We start from the raw sequence: 23,095 nt of genomic DNA on the forward strand, positions 1-23,095 counted from the left end.
CAGATCCCAAGGAGACAGGATAGCAATAAATACAATCAAATATTTCCTATATGGTTTCGGTCAACTGTTCTTGCAGCCTTCAGAAACATATTGTCAAAGGCCTGAGCTGAGCAACAAGCCATCCAGTGATGAAGTTTCAGGAATCAACACTAGGACTTTGATGAGACATCAGAATTCTCAGTCTGGGATCCTGCTACAGAAATACAGCAGTCCAAAAAGCCCCGCCTTATGAAATTAAGCATCCCAACTCATCTCTGTGACATCAAGGCCGAGGCAGATCTGAGGTAGCCCAATATTTTATTTCTTTTCCCAGAAGGGGCCAATCCCTTTGGTGATGCAAGAGTAAAACGCTTTCATACTGCTGATAAAGCTCCTTAAAATTAGCAGACAAACATGATTGAGTCTCTCACAGGATTCTAGCCATACCTTCCCGTGCCTCTACTGCTTCTACTGTGGCTGTAATACAGGAGGAACAGTGGCATGCAAAAATGAAGACAGAAAAGAGTGAGTGAACTAACATTATTGCTGCCATTACAGAGACCCACAACCTCCCTGCCCCAGTAAGGACCATGATGAAGATCAGTTGGCAGAGAAGGACTGACAGGAGCTAGAGACAGAAGGGCTGGAAGGGGATTTCACTCAGCTGGGATTTCCAGCCGAGGATTCAAACTTCAGGCTGTTTGGGAGCCTCCTTCCTCTTAGTGGCATGAACTTCACCATACATGTCAAACTGCTGAGTCCAGAAAAAAAGTAATAAAGCAACTAACAGGGCTGGACTTTCAGCACCTCCTGGGCCAGGTGCATTTGTGTCCCATGATACCCATGGGGCTAGTACCTTCTGGACTGAAGAGTGCCACGTTTCCATTGGTTTGCAAAGCTGACCTTTAATGGGCATCCCCTACTGCCTTCAGCTTAGTGATGCTTTGGGAAGGAGAGTTCCACGGATAGAACTCACTGCCTCATGGAGATTACAGTGCACAAACCTACCTGTGGCAGAAGTACCCTTGTCACTTAAAGAAGAAACTGACCTTAACCAACAGGTTGGCATTTGGACAGGAGGGGAAACAAAGGGGGTGGCCCTTTTCTGGGAGTGGAGTGCTGAGTAGCACAGTAACTAGGTTGTTCAGCTCCTGATGTCTTGAAGTAGAACACAACACAGGCAGATATTTCAAACCTACTTGGCTTCAACTCCTCCCACAAAAAAGGTTACTAAGCGACAGGACACCATAACGTTTCAGCAATGCCACATCTCCCTCCGCTCCTGGAACTGCTGTGATTGTCAACATGCTTGTGCTAGTAACCCCTGTCAGAACACCTGGTAGCAGGGCATTCTCAATGGAGGGACTTTAACTGGAATCTACTTCTCCTTTAGGCTTGAGAGTGCCTGAGACTGTTAAATTCTTGTGGCATAATGCACAGGTCATGTCTTCGGGCTTCCAGACAAAGGGTGAGGAAGAGGTAGCATTGTTCGTTAACATCGTAGCTCTGGCTTGATCATCATTCGTTGACTCTTGTTAATCTCATGTTATTAAAGATCTGTAAAAGGCTCAGAGACAGTGAGAAGGGGAGCAAACCAATGCCCAGCCTCCCTGCCCTGACAATGAGGGTGGAAGATGATCCAATACAACACCGAATGCTCACAGCTTGGTGTGGCCATTATCTGTGGAATGCATGACCAAACAGAGGGGTTTCCAGAGCGGTCTCTGAAAGAGGTAATTCGGTGCATGTTCCAAGCATATGTGTAGCACGGAAGGCAGCATGAAGTTAGGAGTGGACAAGAGGGACAAGGAATGATGAGGAGAGAAGCATGGGGAGGGCATAAGCAGCAGGATGGTGCTTAGGAGCTGAGCATGGAGATGCAGGTAGCAGTGGAGTTATGGATTGCTTTGAAGGTGAGAAGCTCAGACGTCATGAAGAAGAGGGAAAGTCAATAGAGACTGAAGGAGGAGAAGGGAGAACAGGGTAAGAGCAGCAGGAATGATCATAATAGTGAGAGAGATGGCAGACCAATTAGATCAAACCACAAAGCTCACTATAAAGCTGTTTAAAGCTAAAATCCTTCACTTCAGGTTAAAACGTGGCTCTTTAGAAACTTTGGGATGTGTCTGCATTGCACCTCACCTCTGAGGTGGTGGGGATTCTGGAGAGAGGCATAACCTAAAAAAGCAATCGACAGAAGTCTGTGTCCTAAGCTTGTTTGCACCTCTCCAGTCTATAACATGTATCACCCTTCAAACCAGAGTTTCATAAAACAATGTTACATGACTAAGCAACTAACAAATTTATTTCAGTATAAACTTTCATGGGCTACAGCTCACTTCTTCAGATGCACAGAATGGAACACGCAGCCAGGAGACGGATGCACAGAATGGAACATGCAGACGGGGGATATTTATACATACAGAGGACATGAAAAGGTGGAAGTTAATTAATTGATTGGACTCTTCCAGTTGGTATGCGTACTTCCACCTTTTCATGTCCTCTGTATGTATAAATATCCCCCGTCTGCATGTTCCATTCTGTGCATCCGAAGTAGTGAGCTGTAGCACACGAAAGCTTATGCTGAAATAAATTTGTTAGTCTCTAAGGTGCCACAAGTACTCCTGTCCTTTTTGTGGATACAGACTAACACGGCTGCTACTCTGAAACATGACTAAGGTTGGCTCTAGTCTTTTGTATTCCAAGGTTATCAGAGCACATTCAAGGTGAACACCTGCTTTCTCACCCACTGACTCTATTCTCATGCCCACAGCTTAATCAGTGTGACAGATATCACATTGGACAGAGTGTAAAGTAAACTCGCACATCTCCTTGGACAAAGAAAACCTACAAAACTTGGGCAGATGTCACATCATCCAAAGCCAATAGGATCCTACAGCAATTCTCCTCTCACGCAGACATGAAATATTTAATAAAAGCCAGACAGTCCCAGAACAAACCTCTTTCAGAGCCATCAGGAAACCATTCAATACTGATAGGAAAGGAAAGCCGTCCGATTATATGCAAGTACTGAAGGGCTGGCAGCAGGAAAGGATTAAAACACTAGATTACAGGATTCCCTCTGGGGACACATGTTAGGATCATAACTCATTCCCTGACCACCAGCCAATCTCCACTCCTGTAGCCTGAAACACTCTACTTATATGAGGTTTGATCAATGCCTCTCTTAGAACGTTAATATAATTTGAGACTGATAGGTGGGGAGCCCAGGTGGGGAGCAACAAGCGTACTTGCCAAAAATACAGAGAAAGTAACAAGCATACAGGAAAGCTACTCAAACCCAATGGACCAAGGCACTGGAACTGCCAAGTCTGAACATTAAAAACAGACTTGAGAGAACTAACTTATTTCAGAGTAAAAATATGTTTCCCCCTCCTGGAATCATAATATTAGGGTTGAAAACAATGGGATTTAGTTTGATAAAAAGAACCAAAAAGCAGACTCATTTATCATACTATTCAAGTACATTGGTACACAGCAGCAGCAGCGTACCTGAAGCAGAGACTGCCTGGAGACAATGTTAAGGGGCAGGGGGCACAACCCTCAAGAGTTGTTATAACAAACAAGAGATGATACACATGCTTGAAGCGTGATTCTGTTCAGTCTCAACCCTTGCTACCATTACTGACCATGAGATTATACTAGTATCTTAGGAAAGACCCCTACCCCCACCCCAGTTTGTATCCGTTTATACCAGTTCTCAACCTTTCCCACCTACGATCCCATACAATGGTCCTCCTGAGAATCCTCTGCCCCCATTCCCATGGTGCTGCAGGGGAGGAACCATAGGAACTGGCACAATGGTTTATGGTGGCACCTGAAGGCCAGATATTTCCATGCCATCTCTGCTTCAGCAGAATGCCAGATCGGGCAAATAGAGAATCATGACTCCTCCTGTCATAAACAGATAGCTAAGGGTTAATGTTCTTTTACCTGTAAAGGGTTAACACTGGGAACCAAACACCTGACCAGAGGACCAATCAGGAAACAAGACTTTTTCAAATCTGGGTGGAGGGAAGTTTTGTGTGTGAGTTCTTTGTTCTTTGTCTTGTGTCTGTGCCCTCTCGGCTCTGAGAGTGATTTTTCTATCTCCTGGCTTTCTAATCTTCTGTTTCCAAGTTGTAAGTACAAGGATAGTAAGACAATAGGTTTATATTGTTTTTTTGTATTTACATGTGTGTGTTGCTGGAATGTGTTAAATTGTATTCTTTTTGGATAAGGCTGTTTATTCATTTTTTTTTTCCTTTAAGCAATTGACCCTGTATATTGTCACCTTAATACAGAGACTATATTTTATGTCCTTTTTTCATTCTTTTTATATAAAGCTTTCTTTTTAAGACCTGTTGGAGTTTTTCTTTAGTGGGGACTCCAGGGAATTGAGTCTGCAGCTCACCAGGGAATTGGTGGGAGGAAGAAGTCAGGGGGAAAATCTCTTTGTGTTAGATTTAATAAGCCTGACTTTGCATACCCTCTGGGTAAGGGGGAAGAGAGATTAGCTCTCTCGGTACTTGTGTTTCGAGGACTTGAAACAAGGAGGGTGGAATCCCTTTGTTTAGATTCAAAGAGCTTGCTTCTGTATATCTCTCCAGGAACCCAGGGAGGGAACACCTGGAGGGGAGGAGGGGGAAGGGAAAATGGTTTATTCACCTTTGTTGTGAGACTCAAGGAATCTGAGTCTTGGGGTCCCCCAGGGAAGGTTTTGGGGAGACCACAGTGAGCTAGGCACTGTATAATTCCTGGCTGGTGGCAGCAATTACCAGGTCCAAGCTGGTAACTAAGCTTGGAGGTTTTCATGCTAACACCCATATTTTGGATGCTAAGGTCCAAATCTGGGAAAAAATGTTATGACACCTCCAAACAAGTGCTGGGGGCTCCCTCATATGTCCCAAACCACATGTTGAGAAGCACCTATGTACATGTGTAACACTGGAGCAGAAGATTCAGTGAGCTCCAAGCACAGCGTAAGGGTTATTTCGCAGGTACTCACCAGTCTGTAGAGTCTGCTTTCCCCCTGAGAGGACTCCCAGGGGCAGAGTACCTGTGGGAGTCAGGCCTTTGAGAGTCAGCACGCTCTCACTCTCCTCTCTGGAAAAAGGAAGCAGAAGGACGGATTACTCTTACTAAAGCCAGCATTTCGACAAGAGGGTTACAGCCAGAGGAATGCTCATTCAAATATTCCTTCCCTCATAGGGGAATGCTTCATACTTACCTTGGGTAACTCTTAAGTCTAGGTCTGTACCATCTTGGCAGTAAACTGTTGAAGGTGATCCAAACAGCTTACATTTGATGTCTCTTTCTACCAGGAAGTTTAATACAACCTTGTAGGCTCAGGTGCTCTGTTTACTATGATGACGTGCAGCAAAGCCAACATCAAGGCAATCACTTCCTCAGTACTTCCCTGTTTACATGAAATGCATCTCTGATCTGGAGGGATCTCTACTATAGGTCTAATCTTCTCGGTTTATGAGGATGCTTGCTTTGATGGGATGGAGGTTTTTGTAGTCCCCGAAGAACAGGACTGACCATCAGCTTTGCAGCACCAGACACAGATACATGGGAGCAATTTTCCCAAACCTAGACCCCCCATTTTGATATAGTTTTGCAGTCTCTCTCAGCTGGATTCCTGACTGCATACTACTATCTTCACTCATACAGGTCAGAGAGAAGAGCAAGCCCCAGTACCCAGATTGCACATTAAGCTCAGACACAAAACACTCTCAAGTTGCCTTCTTACCGGAGAACTGAAAAAACACGTGCCATCTTCCCAATGGCTCTGATCTTATTCCTGATTATCTCCTTACGGACTGTCGTGCCTGCTTTGAAAGAAAAAAAATTGTGTAAGGATTTCTTGCCCCCCTTTTAAAGACACAGGTAATGTCAGTATGCAGCATCTGTCTGGCTCTAGGAAAGAGAAATCATGGATTACAAATTCACAGCTATGTTCTCTAGAAAACAGTCTATTTGGAGGGGGTAGGAATGGAAGTGAGGATGGTGACACCAACAAAAAGACACATAGAATAAAGGTCTAAGGAAAGAGTAGAACCACCAGAAGAATGGATCACACACTTCTTGCTTGAAGCAGCAGATCTTTACTCGACAGGTCTGATCACATTACACAGAATGTACCATAAATGACTCAGCCTGTAGACAGCTTGGTAAGGCAGAACACGGACAAATCTGACTGCTGATGAATACCTTGGAATACTGGGCTGTGCTTGCAGAAGGGAGAGTGGTCACACAAGCATCACCTCTGGCATAAACACACACAGTGAATGGCGGGCTGGAGCCTTGCAACTCTGCTTTGACCCTCACTCAAACACAGTGAGGTAGGTGTACTCCCTTTTTACTACACACACTGGGAGAAAAGCATGGAAGGTGATTGATGATAAAATAGGATAGACATCTCCTCTCAGCTCCGATTCTTCAAATGGCACTATCACACATTAGAATAGTACAAGCCACACTGGAGATTGAACATGCACCAATGGTTTTGCCATGCACTAGGTGGCTGCATTAGGAAGTCAAATAGAAATGTGACCTCATCTCTCAAGTTCCTAGAGGAACGCAGCAGGATTAAAAAACACACAGCGCTTTTGTTAAAGCTGAAAGGGGGATGGAAAGCTTCCCCAGCTAGTCAGCTATTCAAATCCACTCCAAGGAATCTGGTGGCACAGGCAGTGAGAATTAAGCTTGTAGCAAATTCCAGCTGGGTACCTTTCTGATAGCTTGAAATGTAGTGATCTTCAGGGAGAGGAGACACCAAGAAACAAGGAGATGAACACAGAGATAGAATAAACAAATTTAATTTTCATGGGAGAGAGCAGGAAAAAAATAAAAAATGATATTAAATGGGAGAAGCGGGTTAAAGTCTTGACCTGTTGACAGAAGTGGCACCTTGTTACATTATACTTCTCCTACTACTTCCATGCAGCATTTACTTTATTTTCTCTCAATACTTTTCCATTTATCAGCATTTATGCATTACCCCACCTGCATTCAGCTTCCTTCAAATATCACCACTTCAAAAAAATCACTAATCGGGTCCAAATAATTGGCGGCTACTTCTGGAGCTAGTATGAAAAGGAAGGACAAATTGGCCCAGTGCTTGAGCGTTCAAGTTTAGATGCAGCAGGGCAGAGTAGCAGAAGAAAGACTGTCTGCACCAGTAAATTGGATAGTAACGTTTGAATCAGTAAAAATAACTTGGGGAATAATCCCACGACCTGGTAATGCCAGGAAATCATTCTTCAGAATATCTAGTGAGGAGTGCATTGCCACAAATAAGTACAACCCTATGCACTTCACTGTCACTGGATTACAAGGGGACAAAGTTTGGTATTTAGTTCTAAAGTGGGTGCCAATCTCTCTTAATTTAGCTTTAAACCATTCCCTTACCACTGTTAACAGCCCAACTTGTAATAAAGGTTGTTACCTTCCAAAGTTTCATCACCATCTGAAATCAACTCATCATCAGAGCATATGTTGAGGATGTTGACCAGCATCTCTGTGACTGCAAGAAGTAGTGACAAATAGGTAGGAAGATTAGAGGGGGCTGGCACTCACACTGCTCAAGGGGGAAGGGTGAGCTGGATTGAACCAATGATATCAGTCATTTACATATTTGAAGAGGGAGCCCAAAGATATTTTATAGCTACATTCTGCAGCATCTTTTATTGTAAAGGATCCCAAAACACGTTAGATGAGATACTTGAGACCCTCTGTCACAGAGGTGGGTGCAATCTGAGCATTGCACAGAATGCTGCACAACTGCATGGGAACTGGTCAGGGAGTGGGGTATCCATAGTGTTCATGCAGAAGAGATTGGATCCCAGTTAAGATCCCTTCCCAATCCCCCTTCATTCCCCCTACCTCACAAAAACTGCATAATACTCCATCTGTTTCAGGGAATAACTGCTCGTCTGGGATTTCAACCTTTGGTTCCACAGAGTACACATTTTAGACCTTTAAGCTATCCCCAAAATCAAAAGCCCTGAATGAGAATCTAGACTGGTTGGGAGAGGACAGTGCTCCTTTGTTAACAAGCTGGAATTCTGGCAAAATATGGGGGGGGGGGGGTGTTTAGGCAGTTGTACCTTATTAAAACTGAAATTAAAGCCTCTCCCTGACTGTGGTGAATGCTTTTTCTGATGGGCCACGTATCTACATGATATTTATCTCTTTCTTTGTGTAGCATGGAAGATGTCGGCACAGTTGGGGGAATTACCTAATCAGGGATGGTTCACAGTACAAAAATATTGTGAAACAGGGACCATTTTATTTAACTTCTTGGTAATGGCAAAGCAGACCTTCTTCCCCAAAGAAACTTAAAATCTGATGAACTTTTGCCATTAGAGTTCTACTACTGTACAATACATCATGGTAAGTCTGAACTACTTATCAATGCCATTTTACACTGCCAAGCTGCACCACATATTTAAAACTTCCTGGATAATCACTTGATTTGATATTTACAGATATTTAGTTACCCTCAGGGGGCTGTTAACACACACAGTGCTATGATCCGTCACTGTTTAGGCCAAACAGAAATCTGAATGCTTTATTTCTTACCTTTTTCCCCTACAAAAGGTAAAGACCATGTGAAGACATCCATGAAGTTTGGAAGCCAGTAGGGGTGTGGAGAACAGTTGAACTGTCTGATGTTCATGACATTGTTTTCATATTTCAGCACAGCAGCTAAAAAAGAATAGAGCAAGAACATGTGTATGCAGGCATGGTGAGCTCTGAGGCTCAAAGATCGTCTCCCTCTAGGTTCGTTCAGCACTGAGCGTTAGTGATCACACAATGACAACTAGTTCAATTTGTGCAGCACCAAACTACTACTTATCTAGAATTAAGAGGCTTAAGTGGTATTTTCAGTTTATCAACCACAGGGCATGAAGTTTTAGACATTTCACAATAGCTCATCTTCCAAATAGCTGCTCAGGACAATATAATGAGATTCTACAGAAAAAGTACACTCTGCTCAGAAGCCTCACACGGTCACCTCAAAGAAATCATGAACCAGAAATTCTTGGTCCTAAGTTAAGGTTAGAAAGATAGGTGGAAAGTGTCCCTCACTCCTTATTTAATATCAGAAGGGTTAAAGTTTATGAACATGGACAGTAACTGCATGTTACAGCAGCACAGTCACCATTACTGGTGAGTTGCCATTACTGGCATGTATGTCATCCCCCCAGGGCTTATAACATGACAGTTTAGTTGTAACAGCCTGCGAACTGTCACCTTAGAGGGGGACACTCTGAAAGCCAGCTAAGCCATTTCTGGATCAGACTGCGAAAGAAGGAATATTGTTTAAGTTTCCTACTTAGTCCAGTTTAGACTAAAAAAAATGCTTTAGCTTTTAGTTTTAGAAACAAGATTCACAGCAGCTTTTAGTCCTCAGTGCAGTTCTAAATTCACAGCAATGCTCCTTTTCCCAATGCCCATCAATATTCATTTAAGGGCCCCTGATGACATGGTATAAGATGACATTCCCACAGATATCAGAATCAGAGGTGAAGGCCTATTAAGTACTCTTGGCCAAGCAGTTTAAGATTGTTGCCTCTGAAGCATACACTAGGCCTGTGTCCAGAGTAACTAACTGATTGCCACCAACTCCTCTTCTAGACTATTCCTCTGCCCTACAGATCAGGCTCTTAGGAAAGAGTTCCTGCTCTCAGCCTAAATTTTACCTGTGCTCATTTTCACCCCATTATTCGTATTTATAACCACCATGGACTATTCTGAACAATTTTCTTCCTCCTTCTCCTTTGTGTTTACGTATGTCAAATGCTTCTAGCTATAGTGTGTCCTGTGGACCCACTGACCTGATGATGTCAGTGAAACAATGCGTTACTTCAGTAAGCAATGCCACAACAATCTGCTGCCAATTTGAATGCGGCTGCAATGCTGATAGCAAAGCTACTTTTCATTCAGTGCCATCACCCAAAAAGGAAAATAATGTGATGCTGAAGTACCTAAGTTGAACTGACTAAAGGAAAGAAATTCAGAACCAAAGCTACCAGCTAAATGGTTTATTTATTCCTTTGTGCACTGGTGCTGCAACACATGGGTTGGGATAGGGTCAAGTCATACACAGAGTGGCAATCTCCACTATGAGTTTACAGGCTTTTTGTCAAACTGACACTTAATGAAGCTCTTTTGGATTCAACACTAGCTTATCCCAGGCACACATCACATTGAAGATGAGATGTTTTCTTACGGTTCCATCAGACCACTGTGGCAGATAAAAGGCAATACTAACTTTAGGGATCTTGAGGAGCCCGTTTTGAGCTATTCCACCTTCTTCCCCAGCTGTCACTTCCCAGACACCCACCTCCCCCTGAAAGCTGAGAACCAAATAAGTGGGAGTAGAATCATATCAGCAGGTCAGGCCAGGCTAGAAGAGAGGAGTAGCAGCACATAGCAGCTAACATGATGCAGTTGGCTCAGTGGCTAGCATGTTCTGGCTCACAGGCTGTGTGTACACCTAGGGAAGTGGAAGAGGTTTCATTCAAATGAGAAGGATGGAGTGAACTGGGGCTACTGCTAACAAAACAGAAGAAGGAAGTTGGAGAGGGGTTTCCTAAGGGTTAATATTAAAACAGAACTGGCATCCAAAACAATTGCAGAGACGTGGCCTTGCCTGCCTTACCCTTGTTGTTGTACACATCTAGGTAATTTGGTGCAGAGAAGATCGTGATTAGCGATGGAAAGCCCGTCGTCTGGCTCTTCCTGTACATTCGGTACCTAGAAGGCAGGGCATGGTGTTGGAATTCAGTCTTGCTAAGTGTAGAAAAACTGAAAAAAACATTCTTGCACAGTCCTACCACTGTAGCACTTACCCAGCATCCTGGGCTTCATGAGCTCGGATTACAGATAACAAACTATTGTTTTGCAAAAATTCACAGACTGCAGGGTAACTAAAGAGAAGAGTTTTAAATACATTAGTAGGTAGCAAAGACAAAAAAATCCTCCCTCCTCTGGGGAGGCAGGAAAAATGAGAACACAGAGCATTAATGGTCTCGTGAGCTTTGCAATTAATCTTCAAATGATAGCACTGCACATAGTTGTGGGCTGCTTTCAGATGTGCTGAGCATCTTTAGATAGGTCTACCCTACAGCTGGGAGTGAGCCTCCAACCCTGGCTGGCAGACTGATGCTTGCATGGCTCAAACTAGCATGCTAAAAAAAAAGCAGCATGGATGTTACTACACCAGTGGAGGCTTGCCCTAGCCGCCGAGCTCAAACCGACCTGAGCCTCTGGCTTCGAGCTTAGGTGGCTAGCGTGAGCCTCAGCCAGTGCAGCAACATTCCCAATGCTATTTTTAGCATGCTAGCTATAGCCCTGCAGTCACAAGTCTGTCTACCCAGGCGGGGAAGCTCACTCCAAGCTGCAGTATAGTCACACCCTTCAAAGCCAATGAAAGCTGCAAGCGCCCAGCACCTCTGAAATAAGGCCACAACTATGTACAGTGCCATCTTTTAAAGATTAAACACAAAGCACATTGGAAACAGTAGTCAGTCTGGATTCCTACTCTAAATCCCAACCAGGCAGGTTGCAAGGAATCAAGTATAGAAAATTATCTTTTAAAATTATTTCTTTCCTTCTAAAATCCCCTCGATAACTTCTGGTCCCTGAAATTATCTCCAAAAGCACCATAACAGGTACCAGAAGCCTCATTACAACCTTAGATACTTGCGATTTCATCAAGTGATGCATCCTGGGGCAGCTTCAGGGAGTCAGGTACCACCCAAGTAGATTTCCCACAGGGGAAAAACAGCTTTAAAGCAAGTTCATGCATTTCTGTGCTAACACAGACAGCCCAAGAACCTGGTAAGTAGGGGCACATTTAACACAACAATCGGATTTCACTCCATCTCTCCATTCACTTTCAAAGACTACCCAGGGTAAGTCAGAAGCCATAGTTTATCTGAGCCCCACTGAAACTCTGCTTACCTGTAGAAATAGGAACAGCCTCGAACAGTGTTGTGAGTGAAATGCTCTAGCGTCTTCTCATTGCCGTAATCCTCTGATGGATCAGACCAGAGTAGGTCACACATCGGACCAAAGGCTGGAGGCTCTTTAAACCTGTCTAACTGGAAGGTGCACACAAAATGAGGACAATTGTGGCAGTCAAATGGCTTTGTAACCAAGGGGTACATGCCCCTAAGCAGAAGAGCTCTGGAGATGGACTAGTTCGAATGAATTAGGATTAGAGCTTTGGACACTTCCTCTCTTACTGAGACCAAAACTGGGTTACTCAACAGATCTGAGCTTCCTCCCTTCTCTTTTTTCCATCTTTTGGGGAGCAAGGTCTGAGTGGCAACCATTTGGTCACCACTTGGATGCTCACGAGTTGCCTGCTTTCTGCCCCTGCCTACTTTCCCTTCTCCCTCAAAACATTCAGAAGAGATCTTCACTGTGGGAGAACCAGCATATACTATCTGACCTGAAGTTCCCCGGTCTAATCACTAGAGAATGTTACCTACACTCAGTGTCTACAGAAATTCAATGCAGTCAGCATCAAGGATGTTATTAACTTGTTACATGGCGGGAGAAAAAGTAAATTCTATGTAACAACAAAAAACATACTGTAGACTTAAAAATGCAAACGATGCCAGTGACACGCTACCTGGTAGCAATTTAGGAAGAAGAGCAGGAACCAAGTCTTAGTAATCAATCTAAAGGCCTTTAAATTAGCCTGAGTTTTGCTGACTGAAGGCCCAACTTTGGGACAATCTGTCAGGCCCTTGAAACCAACCAGCTCTGGCTGCATGAGAGAACTAAGGATGAGGTGGGAGAGAGGAAGAAAAGTGTGTGTGATCTATTACCCTCAAACACTTAAAGTAGCTTGAGCTGTGCTGCAGAACTACAGACCATGCTGCTGTCTCAAGATACATGGGCGAGTATCAGAAACAGCAGATAAAATGGAGGAATAGCAAACATGCATAGCATGTTTTTCCAACAAAGAACATCAAACTATAGCAGCCACCTGTGGGGTGCAAAGACTGCTAACCACCGAATGCTCCATAATAAGGACTAAGGAGCTGTAATGTCCATGCAACGGACAGGGCTTTGGCTTTTTAAATATACTGTCCAAAAGGCCCACGCACACTGAACTGCTTGGAACTCAATTTCTTTACCTCAGAAAGAAAAAAAGCTGTTATGTTCCTGCTGGGATCTTGGGTTCCCAAGAGGGTATCGAACCTGATGCTTAAACTGCAGTCAACCCCTTTCAGTAAAGGGATCAAAGAAAGCCTTATTAAGACCAAATTTCAACAATCTAAGATTCCAGAGGAAGCAATAACTCTCATGTCCACCAGAGACGGGTTGTGAGAGTATACAACTAAAAATCAAACCCTAGTAATACAAGTGCCCAATAAAAATGTCAGTGTGACTGATGAGTGAGATTACTTACTTTCCTAATGTCATCTAGACATGTGATTTCTGGAGACAGTCCTCCATGGACGCACAGGAACTGCTGGTTTAGGAGGGCGGCAAGAGGAAGACAGTCAAATGTATCCATACATGCATCATACACTCGCTCCGAATATTTGATTCGACCTAACAGGGAGAGCAGGCAGGAGAAGGAGAGACAGAGAGAGAGAGAGAGAGAAGATGGTTTATCTTCTACCCAATGTGGGTTGATCAAGTTGGATGAAAAGATTCCAGACCATTCATACATTCAGACTAACATACTACAGGAACTGGCAGCAAAGGCCTTGATCTGTAGCATTGTCAGAGGAAGCTAATGTAGAAGGTGAAACAAACAGTCTACACCTATGACATTCTAAGCAAAGCTTTTCTCTAGCACATTAATGGAGCTGTCTTAGACAATACTTTATGACCCTGAAAGCCAAAAGGCTTCCAACATGGCCCCAGTCAGGAACTTTTACTTTTAATTTCTGAGCTTGAGGGGAGATTACTACTTATCCTAGTGCATGTTAACCTCCATAGCAAAAACTTCCTGGAAGAGGCACCTCAGCATTTGCCAAGGGTTAGAAAGAACTTGGTTTACTAATAAAATCACAAATATATTACATTCATACTGCACCTTTCATCTCAAATGATCCCAAAGAATCTTACAAGCTTCAACTACTATGCAGACTATACATTAGGAACTGCAACAGCAGTTTCACTTGGCACAACCAATATCATGTAACAGTTTAGATAAGGAATTGCAGTTTTGTTGGATACGAGTGCTTCAAGGGAGACTCGGGGAGGCTAAGAAGCTAGAATTTGACCAGGATACCAGGGGTTAACACACCAAGTCTTACAAGAAATAGCATATAATCTTTAATGTCCACATATGGTCAGGTTCTCAGCTTTACGCCTCAGACTGATGTCAGAGGTACAATCAACTAGCAGCAGTTCTCTCACCATGCTGAAGCACTAGTTCATTACTGATTCAGAGAGAAAAGAGCCCTTCAGTGCACTTTCAGCACCGTTTCCTGCAACTTGTGTTATTTCAGGGGTTCCTATCTGAGTACTGACCTGACCCAAACTTTTTTGCCTGAGACCCTAACAGATTAGAACACAGGGTGATCTGGTTCCTTTCCCAAAAAGAAGCCACTGAGAACAAGTTATCTTATTTAGCGTGCTGAGTTGGTCCAAAGGGCTTTAAAAAAGTTACATTCCGCAATCTCCACATTAAAATGCTTTCTAAAAGCCAATGTTTTAGATTTCTTTTTATGGATACAACAGGAGGCGCTGTTGTAAGCAGCAGTATGCTGGTTTAACCATTAATGCTCTGCAATCTGATGTCGTTTGCTGCTTGTTTTAACAGATAGTGAAAATCTTCCTAGCCTGTCACAGAAGTGATATGGGTTTCTTAAAAGCAGAAACTAAGCTTTAACAACCAGGTGTCCGATTCAGAAATGTCCCCCATCAGATGCTATTGAAGTAGTAAGACCCTACAACACCATGTAGTCACATTAGGAGATCACCACATCAAAGTACACATGGTCTCATGTCTGGCAGCCATCTTAGATGGTGATGTTTTATCACAACCATGTCTTGGAAGAATCTTACTGTTACTGGAAGAGTGACCTTCATCTACAGAGAAAGGGTGATATTACTGAATTTTTCGTTTTCTCCCTCCCTTATTTCTGTGGCTCAAAAAGGCTTCTGTAGTGAAACATTTATGTACAGGAAGAGAAAAGGCAGTTTTTGTTTATTATGCTTTTCAACAGGGGATCCTGGGAACAGAATACAGACCCTTTAACCTCTAGGTCACTGGCTCAAATCCAGCTCAGCTCAGTAGGGAGAAATAATGACCATCATCAGATGGCTTTTCAGTGTTCAGCACGAAGCAAGCTGATGCCTATCAGCTCATTTCTGAACAAACAGGTAGGTTCCTGTCACACTTTACCCCTCTGACAGCAGTCTGAGCTACAGAACTGAACTATCGCCTGTCCTCTAGAGACAACTCTTTCAGGTCAGGGTCAACGCACACATGACTGCTGCCTCTGGTATGCTTGTGTGGAGAGCGAATATCAGTCTCCAGTGCTGGCATGCCACTTGACCTCTCACTAGCACTAGTTTCACATACTTTAAAAAGTTATAAATACTATATTTAACTAAAATAAAATTATCTTAGAGGTTCGCCCAGTACAAACATTAGGAAGAGTCCTTTATTTTCTTCCAGCTGTAATCACCAATTCCAGCTGCACAAACTGAACTGAAAGTCACTTGGCAGTAATTATAGGGTGCTGGGTCTAGAAACTGGGGAGGAGGGAACTTTGCATGCAACCATTTGTCAGTAACACAGGAGATGGGCTTGCACTCCTTTTATCTGCATTCATACTCTTTCTACCAAGAGAACTCAAATGCTACTTTAGCATATGTTCAGCACTCCACAGGATTGGTTCAACCCAAAATATTGAACAGCACTTAAAGCAATGTGCTAGAATATTGGAAACAAGAGGACAGCTAAGTGCAGATACATCTGCCAAAGCCAGCTAGGCCATCCAGAACAGGCCCAATAGAGGACTGAGAGCCTTGACCTGGCCAGGTCGTGCTAGTGCATCTATGTAATTACTGAGGAGAATTGGGTATACTTACATTCCTGTTTAAAGGTGAAGTATTCTGTGAGGTGCCTGCATTCATGGTTCCCTCGAAGCAGGAACAGCGTTTTGGGATGATTTATCTTTAAACTCCATAAATACAGCACACACTACAAACAAGATGGAAGAAGACGGTATGTCATAAAACCTTTTATAGGGCACTAATCATCTATAGACTTTACTGAGAGTTTCTGGGAACAACTAAGAATGGCCATACTGGATCAGATCAGTGGTCCATCTAGGTCAGTATCCTGTCTTCTGACAGTCGCCAGTGCCAGATGATTTAAAGGGAATGAACAGAACATGGGAATTAATCAAGTAACCTACCCCTTGTCATCCAGTCCAAGCTTCTGGCAGTCAGAGGTGCAGGGACACCCAGAGCATGGGGTTGCCTCCCCTGACTGTCTTGGCTAACAGACATTGATGGACTTATCCTCCATGAACTTATTTAATTCTTTTTTGAACCCAGTTATAGTTTTGGCCTTCACAACACCCTCAACAACAAGTTCCACAGGTTGACTGTGTCTTGTGTGAAATATTTCCTTATGTTTGTTTTAAACCTGCTGCCCAATAATTTTATTGGGTGACCTCTAGTTCATGTGTTATGTGAAGGGTTAAATAACACTTCCTTATTCACACCATTCATGATTGTATAGACCTCTACCACATTGCCACTTAGTCATCTCTTTTCTATGATGAACAGTCCTGGTCTTTTTAATCTCTTCTCATATGGAAGCTATTCCATACCCCTAATAAATTTTGTCGCTTTTCTCTGTTCTTCCAACTCTAATATTTTTGAGATGGGACAACCAATATTCAAGGTGTACCATGAATTTATATAGTGGCATTGATATTCTGTCTTATCTATTCCTTTCCTAATGATTCCTAAATTGTTAGCTTTTTTGATCACTACTGAACATTGAGGAGATGTTTTCAGAGAACTATCCACTGTGACTCCAAGATCTCTTTTTTGAGTGGTAACAGCTAACGTAGACCCTGTCACTTTGTATTTATAGTTGGGATTATGTTTACCAATGCACATTACTTTGCTTCATCAACAGTGAATTTCATTTGCCATTTTGTTGCCCAGGCACAAAGGGATCTCACAAAACTGGTTAACTCTTCTCAGTCAGCTTTGGACTTAACTATCTTGAGTAATTTCATATCTTCTGCAAACTTCGCCATTTCACTGTTTACCCCTTTTTTCTACATAATTTATGAATATGTTGAACAGCATTGGCCCCGATACAGATCCTCGGAGAGCCTGCTATTTACTCCTCTCCACTGTGAAAACTGACCACTTATTCCTATCCTGTGTTTCCTACAGGGCTGCCCCGGGGGGGGGGGGGGGGTCAAGTGGGGCAATTTTCCTTGGGCCCCACATATTGTAACTTTTTTTTTATGGAAGGGGCCCCCAAAATTGCTGTGGCCCTGGTTTCCTATCTTTCAACCAGTTACTGATCCACAAGAGGACCTTCCCTCTTATCCCACACTGCCTACATTACTTAATAGCCTTTGGCAAGGGACATTGGGCTTTCTGAAAGTCTAAGTACACTATATCCAATAGATCACCCTTGTCCACAAGTTTGTTGACCCCCGCTCAAAGAATTCTAATAGATTAGTGAGGCATGATTTTCCTTTACAAAAGCCATGTTGATTCTTCCCCAACACACTGTGTTCATCTAAGTGTCTGATAATTCTGTTCAGTATCAGGCAAATTTGTAGAAACTATAGTATAGAAATTCAGTTTACCAGCCTATAATCTCAAGGATCGCTTTTGGAGCCTTTTTTTTTAAATCAACATGATATTAGCTATCTTCCTATCATCTGGTACAGAGGCTGATTTAAGCAATAGGTTACATACCACAGTTAGTAGTTCTGCAATTTCATATCTGAGTTCCTTCAGAACTCTTGGGTGAATACCATCCAGTCCTGGTGACTTATTACTGTTTAATTTATCAATTTGTTCCAAAACCTCATCTACTGACACCTCAAGCTGGGACAGCTCCTCAGATTTGCCACCTAAAACGATTGGCTCAGGTGTGGGTGTCTCACTCACATCCTCTGCAGTGAATAGCAATGCAAAGAATTCACTGAGCTTCTCTGCAATGGCTTTGTCTTCCTTGAGTGCTCCTTCAGCATTTCGATCGTTGAGTGGTCCCACTGATTCTTTGGGCTTGTCTACATCACAAAGTTGCAGCGCTGGTGAGGGGGTTACAGCGCTGCAACTTAGGAGGGGTACACATCTGCAGGGCATCACCAGCGCTGCAACTCCCTGTTTGCAGTGCTGGCCGTACTCCCGTTTTGTCTCGGGTGTAGAGGATCCAGCGCTGGTGATCCAGCGCTGGTAATCAAGTGTAGACACTTACCAGTGCTTTTCTTGACCTCCGTGGAATAAGCAGGTATCCCAGCATACCTGAGGAAGCCTCTGGTAATCAAGCTGGTCTCCTTCCCTGGTTTGCTCTCACGTTCCCCGAACCCCCGAGCAAGCAGGTCTCCTTCCCTGCGGTTTGCAGGGTGGTTCGGGGAACGCGAGAGCAAACCGCGGCGAAGCTGGTCTCCTTCCCCGGTTTGCTCTCGCGTTCCCCGAACCCCCGAGCAAGCAGGTCTCCTTCCCTGCGGTTTGCAGGGTGGTTCGGGGAACGCGAGAGCAAACCGCGGCGAAGCTGGTCTCCTTCCCCGGTTTGCTCTCGCGTTCCCCGAACCCCCGAGCAAGCAGGTCTTCCCTGCGGTTTGCAGGGAGGTTCGGGGAACGTGAGAGCAAACCGCGGCGAAGCTGGTCTCCTTCCCCGGTTTGCTCTCGCGTTCCCCGAACCCCCGAGCAAGCAGGTCTCCTTCCCTGCGGTTTGCAGGGGGGTTCGGGGAACGCGAGAGCAAACCGCGGTGAAGCTGGTCTCCTTTCTCGGTTTGCTCTCGCGTTCCCCGAACCCCCCTTGAAGCCGCCCAACAGCGCTGCAGTGTGGCCACATCTAACACCACTTGCAGCGCTGGTTGCTGTAAGAGTGGCCACTCTGCAGCGCTGGCCCTATACAGCTGTACTAATACACCTGTAACAACCAGCGCTGCAAAATTGTAGATGTAGACATACCCTTTGGCAGGTTTCCTGCTTCTGATGTACTAGTTGCTCCTCAAATTCTTTTTTGGCCTGCCTAATTATACTTGTACATTTGATTTGCCAGAGCATATGTTCGTTACTCCTTCCATGAGTGCAGGGAACTGGACTAGATGACCTCTCGAGATCCCTTCCAAGTGCACGATTCTATGATTCCTTTTTATTTTTCTCAGTCAGATCAGCCTTCCAATTTTTAAAAGAGGTCTGTTTCATCTCTAATCACCTTTTACACTCAATTGTTCAGCCAAGGTGGCTTTTTTTCCTCTCCTTCCTGTTTTCTCTTTTATTTGGGGTATACCTATAGTTTGAGCCTCTATTACAGTGTTTTTTAAAAGGTACCATGCAGCTTAAAGGCATTTCACTCTGGTGACTGTTCCCTTTAAATTCCATTTAACTAGCCTCCTCACTTTTGTGTTCCCCTTTTTTAAGTTAAATGCTTTTGTAGTGGGTTTCTTTGGTATTTTCCCCAAGGATGTTAAATATAAATTACATTTATGGTTGCTATTACCAAGCGGTTCAACTACATTCACCTCTTGGACCCGATCCCGTGCACCACTTAGGACTAAATCAAGAATTACCTCTCTCCTTGTGCGTTCCAGGACTAGCTGCTACAAGAAGTAGTCATTAATGATGTCTAGAAATTTTATCTCTGTATCGCAATCCTGAGGTGACACATTGCTAGTCAATATTTGGATAGCTGAAATCCCCCATTATTATTGGTTTTCTGATTTTGTAGCTTCTCCAGTCTCTAAACATTTCACAATCATGCTCACCATGCTGGTCAGGTGGTCAGTAATACATTGCTACTGCTATATTCCAATTCAAGCAAAGAATTTCTACCCATAGAGATTCTGTCTGATTCGGTTAAGATTTTTACTATATCGGACTATGCTTTCCATCACATATAGTGCCCCTGACCCATTAGTGTGACCTACTGTCATTCCTATGTATTTTATACCCTAGTACTAGTGTGTCCCATTGATGATCATCATTCCACCAAGCTTCTGTGGTGCCTGTTGTATTAATATCCTCATTTAAAAATGCACTCAAGTTCACTCATCTTAAAATAAACCCAAAAAGTTGATTTTAAGTAGAACTTTAAGAGCAACCTAGTTCCATAAGCAGCATCAGATCTTATCTTGGCCAACTCCACCAGTGGGGGAAAAGCCACAGCACACATTTCTCTATATTAGGCTTGAGCTGGAGAACTGACAGATGAGATCTCATTCAGCTGAAACCAACTTTGCATTGGGTGGGGGCAGCTTTTCCTTCCTTCCTCCCTGTCAGCAGAAACCAAAGCAAGATCACTCATTTTCAGAGCAGCTAAGCACAAACAAATGGACAGCATCTCTACATATGTCCCATCTGCAACCTAAACTGGAGATCATTAAATCCTTGCTGACCATTATATCAAATGTGTTGAATATTAGTTAGAGCCTAATGTTTTAGTATGGGGGAAAAAACCCAACTTCTGAGTACGTGTTATATTCATGTGATATAGATGCTAGAAGAAATGAAAAAGCTCCAGACAGGAAAAACTCAAAACCCTCTGGGATCTGAAAAAAAAAGTTTCACAAGCTTGCTTTGAATAGTGTCATTGAGAAACAGACCAATATCAAAGTGCCACAAAAGCCTTACTAGGGCCAGGGAAATACTCCAGGCTAGCTTGCCAACGAAGCTCTGAAGATAAATGTTTTAAAGTGAATATACTTATATCATCCTGTGGTTAGCAAACTGACTATTAACCAGCTGATTTGTGTAACATGAGAGACGTGATATCAAGTTTGCCTTGATGATTTTGAAAGTTGGAAGATAATCTGTTACGAAAACAAGCAGTATGGCTTGGATTAACGTTTGTAACAAGCATTTGCCCTTTAGGCTGACATGCTGCAAAAACTGTACATTCTTTCACAACATGAAAGATGAAGGTTGACATTAGAAAGCAAATTCTGCACTTAAAACATGCTGGTTTGGGTGCACAGTATTCCAGAAGCCACCTGCTGTGGTATAAAAATTAGTTCCAGAGCAGAGACAAACCAACTTCAATCCAGTTTCTATTACAGATGGTTAAAACATCAAGGTACTTAAATATTGAACCTCCAGGCAAGCTCTGATTTACTCATTTGAAACATTAAAATCTCCAGAGAATAAGGAGCCTTTCTGCCTAAGTAAACGTAAGGATTTCCAGAGTCCCATGTAGTTCTGAAGCATCTCTCTGAATGTTACAGAATTTAAACCTTAAAGGAAGAGACATGCTTACACAAACCTAAATTTTAAATATTACTACAGATAATGCAACATTGTCAGGTAATTTAGGTAGCCCATTTAGATCCAGAATAAAATATTTTACGAAGTCTATTTATAGGAGAAATGTTCCCACAAATTTATAAATATTCTGCAATTTCAATTTTATCCTGGTGTGTTTGCAACCTCAATGTCACAGATCAGGCCTAGCACATGAGAACCAGAAAACGAAAGTTACTATAAATGACACAAATTGACATGAGGGATGGAGACAGAAGATCAGTGAACTGACTAAGCTGGTTTCACTGCCCAAGTAAAATCTACAGATCCTAACTCAGACTTTGCATTTTAGTCTCAATTGGTGTATGGATATTTCACAAGTACCTGAAAAATCATTGGTGTTGAGAAAGGTAACACATAAGGGGAAAAACAGTTCAAAGAGCACTGAACAGCCTGTTGATGTCTCTACAGGAGTCATGATAAGAAGTAAAAGCGGTAACTACAGTTGCATTCATGTGATTTTTTAGCTGGTGTTTTACAAAGAGATCCCTTATCCAGATTTTTCAAGGCTTTGTGCCTAGAAACAGATTACTAAATGGTTACATCTCAGTAGCAACTTGAGACAATTATGGATTACTAGATTTAAGAATGCAACTTTCCTTTTGTCTGTAATCTTAAAGTTTAAAGTCACACACCGGGGCATACATGAATATTTAATTTCTTCCCTTATACACTGACTCTCATACAAAAGATTTACTCTTGTAACATACCACTGCTTACAAGAAGGAGATCAGAACTGCCTGCAATAAAGCATGACAGAACATTTCCTAAATGAAGCATAAGGAATCAAACTGAAGAATCTTTTCAAGAGTCCCTTTATGCAAATACATAACTAGCATTATAAACAGAGATATGTTCATTTTAAAAAGTCAGCTGAGATTTACAAATGAACAAAAATTGCATATATAAAGTGCTCATAAATAATAAACCTTCCCTCCCTCTTCTGAAACAGGTAAGTACACCTCTACCCCGATATAATGTGACCAGATAGAACATGAATTCGGATATAACGCGGTAAAGCAGGGCTGGGGGGGAGGGTGCTGCGCGCTCCGGTGGATCAAAGCAACTTCAATATAACACGGTTTCACCTATAATGAGGTAAGATTTTTTGGCTCCTGATGACAGTGTTATATCAGGGTAGAGGTGTATTGCCATTCTATAGACAGGAAAACAGGTACCGGTGGGGGAGGGGCGTGAAAAAGAGGGAGGAGGGGGGGAGAGAGAGAGAGAGAGAGAGAGAAAATGGCAGTCATTGGCAAAGCAGGGAACAGAAAGAAAGTTTCAGAAGTCTATCCTATGCTCAGACCACATGTTTTCTTCAATGCGTTACGTATTCTGGGATACAGCTAAGGTAATGGATGGACAAAGAAAGGGAATATGATTAAATGCTTGCTATTAGAAAATATTCTGCCAAAACAGACATTCAGAATTATTCAATCTTATTGCAGGATGAGGTAGAGAATGAACCCTGTTTCTATTTACAATTGCACGTAGCTTGGTATGTTAAATTGAAGTGAATTTACAGTTTACATGGTTTAGCAAGAGAAGCTTGACAGCTTTCTTTAATAATGCTAACAAGACAGAACAGAATCAAACTGAAAGAAAAGGTGCA

The 23,095-nt window shown here is 42.9% G+C and overlaps 1 protein-coding gene across 7 annotated transcripts in view; it reads right to left on the reverse strand.

The window, feature by feature from the left end:
• The window catches only part of PPP3CC (protein phosphatase 3 catalytic subunit gamma), a 57,199-nt gene that overhangs the window by 8,852 nt on the left and 25,252 nt on the right, over nucleotides 1-23,095 (reverse strand). The window contains exons 4-14 of one of the 7 annotated variants that reach the window (XM_050940060.1): nucleotides 16,066-16,177; nucleotides 13,421-13,566; nucleotides 11,959-12,098; nucleotides 10,845-10,922; nucleotides 10,655-10,749; nucleotides 8,569-8,694; nucleotides 7,433-7,510; nucleotides 6,715-6,741; nucleotides 5,735-5,813; nucleotides 4,988-5,085; nucleotides 427-456 (exon numbers count right to left, since the gene is read on the reverse strand). In XM_050940060.1, coding sequence (XP_050796017.1) covers nucleotides 427-456; nucleotides 4,988-5,085; nucleotides 5,735-5,813; nucleotides 6,715-6,741; nucleotides 7,433-7,510; nucleotides 8,569-8,694; nucleotides 10,655-10,749; nucleotides 10,845-10,922; nucleotides 11,959-12,098; nucleotides 13,421-13,566; nucleotides 16,066-16,177 — 1,009 coding nt within the window. Of the gene's footprint in view, nucleotides 1-426; nucleotides 457-4,987; nucleotides 5,086-5,734; nucleotides 5,817-6,714; nucleotides 6,742-7,432; nucleotides 7,511-8,568; nucleotides 8,695-10,654; nucleotides 10,750-10,844; nucleotides 10,923-11,958; nucleotides 12,099-13,420; nucleotides 13,567-16,065; nucleotides 16,178-23,095 lie in introns of all 7 variants that reach the window. The other 6 variants (XM_050940059.1, XM_050940063.1, XM_050940062.1 and 3 more) reach the window with 6 other exon arrangements.

Source organism: Gopherus flavomarginatus, chromosome 2 (assembly GCF_025201925.1).
Source record: "Gopherus flavomarginatus isolate rGopFla2 chromosome 2, rGopFla2.mat.asm, whole genome shotgun sequence".
NCBI lineage: Eukaryota > Metazoa > Chordata > Testudines > Testudinidae > Gopherus > Gopherus flavomarginatus.